The 7148-nt window shown below is 44.2% G+C and overlaps 1 protein-coding gene across 1 annotated transcript; it reads right to left on the bottom strand.

Annotated features, from left to right (window-relative positions):
• Positions 1-239: 239 nt before the first annotated feature.
• LOC147957049 (protein FAR1-RELATED SEQUENCE 5-like) lies at positions 240-6768 on the bottom strand. Its single transcript, XM_087535582.1, has 8 exons — positions 6740-6768; positions 6390-6617; positions 4884-5036; positions 2735-2846; positions 1960-2632; positions 1406-1863; positions 1043-1330; positions 240-944 (listed from the first exon to the last, which is right to left on the bottom strand). Exons 5-8 carry the CDS (start codon positions 1994-1996, stop codon positions 240-242), a joined length of 1488 nt encoding a protein of 495 aa, XP_087391708.1. The 5' UTR covers positions 1997-2632; positions 2735-2846; positions 4884-5036; positions 6390-6617; positions 6740-6768.
• Between the last annotated feature and the right edge of the window lie 380 nt (positions 6769-7148).

Consider the following 7148-nt stretch of genomic DNA (forward strand, 5'->3'; position numbering starts at 1 on the left):
GCAGGTTGTACAAGAATTCATAAAATACTTAAGTTTGATTTATGCAAACCCCCCATACGTTTAGATGCAGACCAGTTCAACAGTACATCATTTTTTAGATTCCACATAACTGCTTTTTCGCATGCATATCAGCTGCATACACTCAGCAAGCATGAAACTTCATAAATTCTACCGACATAATTACTGAACCACACATTCAGTACTACAGATCTCTAGTCTAAGTAGTTCCTTCCAAGTGCTCACACGCCTACAACCCGTAGATCACCCACTTTGTTGCAGTTGTTTCGCCTGTGACCTTGAACTCCACAATTTTTGCACCTCGCTGGTTTCCGAACAGGCTTTGGCGCATCACCCCGGTCTGGGCAAGTAGTCCTCTTGTGCCCTTGCTGCCGACATATGCTACAGAACCTGGTCCGCTTGCTGAGCCCCTCGTATGGTGCCTTCTCACGGCTAGTTGTCGGGCGCCCCATTTCTTTCCTTTTCTTTGGCGCCAACAAGCCACTTAGTCTGTTCCCACTCTCATTTGCGGAAGTAGCATCATCATTCACATTTCCGAAGCCTGCACCTCCACTTGCCGCAACTACTGTCGTATGGGCAGCAAGCTGATCAGCATTCGCCCGGTCAGTAGCACCATCTCCATGCTGACCAATCCTGTCCTCCAGTCCGAGCACACCCCTTATTTCTGAGAATGGTTCCATTTGGACCATGCAATCCTTGATGAGAGTCATGAATTTGTCATATGCTTCCATGCTTGCATCGCCCATCCGAACCAACTCCATGGCATGCATATACATATTGAAATGCCTGAAGCTGAATGGATTGTTGTGAGCATTATCTCTCTGATATTGAGTAAGGTGAGCTAGTAGTATGTCTCGTGCGTTCCTGGTCCATCGCTTCACAATGTATTTCTGCGGTATCTCCGTAACATGGATGAAATCCAGCACCTGCAATGATCAGTTTTGCTCTCCTAGTACACAGCAGATTGCACGCATTGTATGCATATCTACAATAAGAGATGCTTAATTTTCATCAGTTACCATACCTTCACAACATGGCTGCAAAGCAGCCCCATGTGCGCAAATTGCCCGCACTCACAGTCAAATTCATCACCTCCTTCAAGAATAGTTACCTTATACGACACCCTACGCCACTTCTCCCTCCTAGCAGCCTTGGTATGAATGGCAAGATACAGTTTTCCTTTCTCCAGCTCCTCCACTTGGTATGCGCCGCACTCATAAAGAATATATCCAAACTGCTCGAACATAGCTCGAGTGTATATCTTACCAGCATGCCTCTCTATAGCTAAGTTTGCTCTGTACAGCGGTCTACCCTGAAACATAGATGCATCAAATCAGTGATCATGTTACTACCACACATCTAGTTGCCATTATAAAATATGACTTACTATCCGTGTCCGCTTCTCCTCGTAGTTCTCCTCGGCTTCCCTGTCAAATTGAAGTCTCATGTATTTCTTCACAAACATATGCATGGGACAGCAAGGCGGTACATAGTTCTTCAACATGTGGTTTGCACTTTCACTTCGTTGGGTGCTGCTCATCTTAGCACAGAAAACGCCTTTAAAATAAGGCTTCGCCCACTTGTGTCTTATGTCATACAACTGCCTCATGTAGTCACGTGTCTTCAAATTATATTTCTCCACCAAGATCTTCCAAGCTTCCTCGAATTCATCGATTGTAAGCATGTGATTTACTACCTTGTGGAATTCTGCCCTGAACTCGCTCTTCTTCGAGTATAGCGAACCAAGTAATTTTTTTGCCTTCTTCAGCACATGCCACTTGCACCAGCGGTGTGCCGTCTGCGGCATCACATTTTTAATGGCGACCTTCATAGCCCGGCATTGATCTGCACAGCATCACACACCTCTGTTAGACAACAATGATTTGGAAACAACTACAGAAATTGTTAGCACAGATAGTTCTTTAGAACAAGGCATCACACCTGTTAGAATTGTCTTCGGTGCAGTCCCACCCATCATCCTAATGAATTCTGTGAAAACCCACTCAAATGTCTCGACCTTTTCATCACGGACAAGAACACCGGCCAGGATGATGCTCTGGAAAACAGACCAAATGGCATGTTGTACAGGTTTGTTCTGTATGTCGTATCAAAGGTAACGACATCTCCAAAGAATGTGTACTGCAACCTGCTGCTCCCATTTGCCCACATAAGAGTTGCTATCCGACCATCCTCATCTGCCTGCACACGACAGGTGAAGTGAGGATCTCTTGAGCCCAGCTCTGCAAACACCTCCATGGTCTTCCTCACATCATCCTCCGACTGCTCTCTATTGATTTTACCACACAAATTCTTCAGAGCTCTTTTTGTGAAAGGCACCCTTTCCATTGAACCAAAGAAGCTTCCAATTATGCTGTGTACTTTGGCTAGATTGACATTGTTCTGTCGCAACTGCTCCACCAAGTCTCTGCTGTACGCATCGATATGCTTGTGTGAAGGCCCGTGTATTGTCTGCCCATATGTGGGAGATAGCGAATGGTTGTGCTGCTCACGATGCTCAGCTATGTACCAACCATTGTCCTTTATGCGAAGCAGTCTTATTAATGCCGGGCATTCACATCGGCATGATCTTGTGTTTTTCCGCACCCGGTTTACCCTACGGAAACCAGTAATGCAAGCATAGACGAGTCAAGTTACACGAACCACAGAACAACAACACATGTATGAAAGTACTCCAGAAAGTTATAGAAATGCATACCGCACATCCGCAAACAATTTCCTGTATGCACTTTGTTCTCTCCACATTCGGCCTACTCTTCCCATATCTTATTCCAAATCCCTTCTCCCACGAGTAGAGATTGTAGAAATCACTAGACCATGATGGCGCGCGTTGCTGCGCCCGTTAGTTTTGGTGATAAAATTTGCAGAATTTCATAAATATATGGAGATATCAAATATAGTAGTTGAATTTATATATATATATATAAATCAAATTGTTTCTCAATATATGTGAAATTACATAGTTAAAAATTGAATGATTTGAAATAAAAACCAAAACCCAAGTAATAAAGTAGATCGAAAGAGGGACTTTTTTTTGCAAAGAACAAAACATGTGAATGGATTATTGCATCAAATTAGTAATTCCAAATGCCATGGGAAGACTCTAATAAGTGAACTGTGATTAAATATTACATAGACTCATTTGGTCTCTGAGGTAGATTATTCTTGAATTTGGAATTTTGTTAATCAAAAGGCTATACATGATCACAAACTCACCATACTCGATGAATACAAAAAAAGTTACAATTGGTGAGAACTTAAACAGATGCATGTTCATAGAACTACTTGGCAACTAAGTCAGTGGTCACTATTACTTGGACCTCATTTTTTATCAAGCTATCACCATTTCGAACTTATTAATTTTGAGACAAACTTAGTGGACATGATACACATCCATTTCGAACTTATTAATTTGGATACACACTTAGTAACATCACCAAACAACAGTAGTGCCAAGAAAATATGTGCATATAATTTAAGGGAAAAGGGTTCATCTATATATTGTTGGACTGATATAACTTTAAATTATATGAAATTATACCTGAAAACGTAAATTACTCTCTATTATGTTAAAACAAGTAGCAGTGGATAGAGAATGCTCTTCTCTGAAAAAATATCGTGACTAAATATTTTCCTTCAAACATTATTTTCTGCAAGCTTCCAACGAAGCATTTAGATATCCAACATTAGCAGCTCTGTTAAATGAATCTTGTGCCCAGGAGACCCCAAAACCTCAGAATATATAGCTTCATCTTGCATTTGCAACGCACATAAATAATTCAAGTGGTCAAATATTGGAACCATTCACAAAAGAAAAATCTACCGATATTAGTTCCTAAGCAGACCCCTATTTACCACTAACGGAAATGATAATGTTCAGTAATTACAAAATTAATACAAGGCGAGCCATAATAAACAGATACTGTTAAAAACATCACAAATGGCAATGGTGCAGTGCTAGATTTACATGGCAGCCTTTTTGAAAAACCATCTTTTTTTTCTCACTTTGACCAAGATATCCTGCTTATTATTGTGGTAGATAGATAACACCCCTTGGTCGAAAAACAGAATGAAATTAGCTAACTCATGGCCAGGACTGAGGATCTATATCTATGGTTTCTAACATATTTTGCAATTTGACGACAATCCACTTACATCCGGCCATCGTCATCCTATAGAAGGGGATGTGGAGAGGTCTATGTAAAGGAACTCACCACTGGCAGCCTCTCATCTCTATTGTATGCACGGGTCGAAATCCACCATTGCTCCCACGAGCTAGAGTTTTGTGTCTCGACCGATCGGACGAGGGTACACCTCTTCTGCTAGCGGAGCGGCGACCATCCAGACTACGAGCGGCCCGACTACATGCCCTCTCTATCACCCAGATTGAGCTAGGACGATAGATCTGATGCGGTATTACGGTTATGGAGGGGCAGGTACCAGATGAAGGAGAAAACAAAAACGATTACAGACAATGTTATGAAAGATTGGAGGGGACAAAAGAGGTAAACGGGGAGTAGCACATCTTCATTACTACCGTCAAAATGGGGAGGGAGACGGTTGGGCTCCATCGCCGGAGCAGATAATCCTATTGGGCCATCGAATCAGTCAGCCTAGGAGCCGCGGCCCAGTTCATGTAAACGCGCCGAGGTCGGTTTCGGGAGCAGCGGCCCGACTACGTTGGGCATGCGGGGCTCGCAGCGTGGCGCGGGTGCATGAGAACGAATGACGGCTCGTGCAATCGATCAGGTACGTACATGTAGTTAATCCGACGGCAAAGGGCGCCAAATCGCTATGGAGGGCCGTAGGTAGCTTGGCGCGGGTGCACGAGTCTTACTGTTTAGTAATAGGCCTCCCCAAGTGTATCAAAGCTTGTGCCCAGTTCTGGTACAATCACAATGCTCCCCGGCTTGTCACCAAACCCCCGAATTGCTTTCTCAAGGGCACTGGTTCGCCCAGGGCAAGGAGCCCTGCCAGGAGCAGCAGCTCCAATTCTAACCCTGCATTTCAAGGATTTTTTACGTCATCATCATGCTGAATGTTTAACTCAAATCTGCATTCTCTGGAAGCTTGCCATATAAATTATGCTCTTCCGATTCATCTTACTCTATTTATGTACAATGCCTCGTCAACGCCCCAAGACTGCTATCCTTTTTATTTTCCCAGTACATCCGCTGGTACAGCGATGGTGTCAGGGGTAACATATACACCAATTCTAATTGTTATCCATCCGATTCCCTTACCAATCTTTCATAATTCCCAGAATATGCAACTGAAAAATATTACATGCCTGATCACTATATTTTCACCTTGTCTAACCAGCTAACTTATAGTCTAGCCTACATTTTCTGTTCAACCCCATGTTTTTAAGTTTTGGTATACCAGTTCTTTCAAACCAGATTAGGTATGCATCCCATGCATCAGAATTAAGTATTTGCAAAACAGAGCATCACTACTGCGCCCGTTATATTAATAATTCGTTGGTTCCAGATTGAGTATCGATGGCTGGTATGAAAACACAGAGGCATCTCCCCAGGGCAAGGGAGACTAATGGTTCGATATTTGCTTTGTTGGTTCAGTAGTTGTACGACGCAAACGGTGAGCACTATAAATAAAGGAAAAAATTAATAGAATCGTGCAATGCTTGTCTTCATAACATATTGTAGTGGGAATAAATGAATCATATCTGTAAAAAGGGAATTTTAGCAACGCATAAGAAACAGTTGAACTATAGACATGTATGAAAATGTATGAACTGAGAATTTGCAAATGGTGCATAGAAGGAGGTGGCTATCGTCGATTTGGTGACAAGTGTGACTGCGACCCACATGGTTGAACTACCAGTTGAGCCTCGAGCAGAGCCAGGTCAGTGTCGGTGCTATATGTGCGTAAATGTTGACCACAACAACAAATAACTGTACATGGAATTTGACAGTACTGATGGGGTAATGTAGATGCCAACGGTCTGGATGAAGCACTTGATCACGGGGGAACTAACACATGTCTAAATTTTGATACTGAAATCAACAGTTGGTGATGAACACAATCCACATCTATTAGATGTCACCTGTGAGAATAATGGTGGTACTGACATATACAATTTTTTTTTTGAAATTCCACCTTGTAGGATGTCCGAGTTGTAAGCTCGACACCAGAAAGCCATGTTGAGGCAAGGCAGAACACAAAAGATTATACTGCTATAGCCTTAGGGCATGAGAAATGATTCGTTATTTGCTTCGTTTGACAGAGGCATCTCCTCAGGGATTCGATTTTTTCCCCGCATGTCTATGCATCCTAGAGCAGAGCAGAACAGAACAGTCTCCAGTGCAAGAACTAGTATAGACAGAGGTTACCTGCGAGTCCAGCCTGGTGTTTTTGGATCAACCTGGCCAATGGATTGCTCAGACGCCTGCGGTTCATCACCCCCCTCCGCCACAACTGCCCCATCCGCCGCACAGATCTGCCCGTCAACACTTATAGTAGCCACGGGGGACAGCTCCTCCATTGCTGTCGCAACCGTTGGGTAGTGCACCGGCTCCATTGTTAGCTGGTTGTCATTCACCTCCACCATCACCGCGGACCTGCAGTCCAGCAAATCCATTATGGATCACAACCACTTACACAATGAACAAGCACAATCACTGTGGACAACGGAATTGGGGGCAGGGCAAGAGCACCGGGGGTGAGGGGATTTTTGCCTTACCTCCTAATTGGTTGTATCAGGAACTCCATCGACGAAACTCGCCGCCGTGTACTCCTTCTTCCATAGATATCTGCCGGCGTCAATGGCGGACACAAGAAAGATTGTCGAGAGGTGGGAGACAGCGGCGCTGTTTGTCTCAGTAGCCATTTACTGGCCAGCCCACCGCCGACTGACGGAGATTCGATCTCCTGAACCACGGATCAGGTAACCCGCTGACGTCCCAAGCCACGGCACAGGGGAAACCCAGTCACGGCGCCATCCGCGGGCTCCGTCCCGACGCGGTGTACACGGCGGCAGTACGCTGTATTCCCTCCCCTCGCGATTTAATACTGCTCGACGCGCTGTCTCAGTAATTCACCAACACACACCCCAGTTCGCCATCGACTGGTCTCGATAAAGTGCTCACCTG

Source organism: Triticum urartu, chromosome 7A, assembly GCF_056163025.1.
Source record: "Triticum urartu cultivar PI428250 chromosome 7A, HENAU_Tu73, whole genome shotgun sequence".
NCBI lineage: Eukaryota > Viridiplantae > Streptophyta > Magnoliopsida > Poales > Poaceae > Triticum > Triticum urartu.

Bases quoted from the DNA above. Each gene is read 5' to 3' on its own strand.
- LOC147957049 (XM_087535582.1), bottom strand. From the start codon at position 1,996: ATGATGGGTGGGACTGCACCGAAGACAATTCTAACAG. The intron at 1,864-1,959 runs GTGTGATGCCTT...GATGCTGTGCAG, and splicing joins ACCGAAGACAATTCTAACAG to ATCAATGCCGGGCTATGAAG. The intron at 1,331-1,405 runs GTAAGTCATATT...TCTATGTTTCAG, and splicing joins AGGAGAAGCGGACACGGATA to GGTAGACCGCTGTACAGAGC.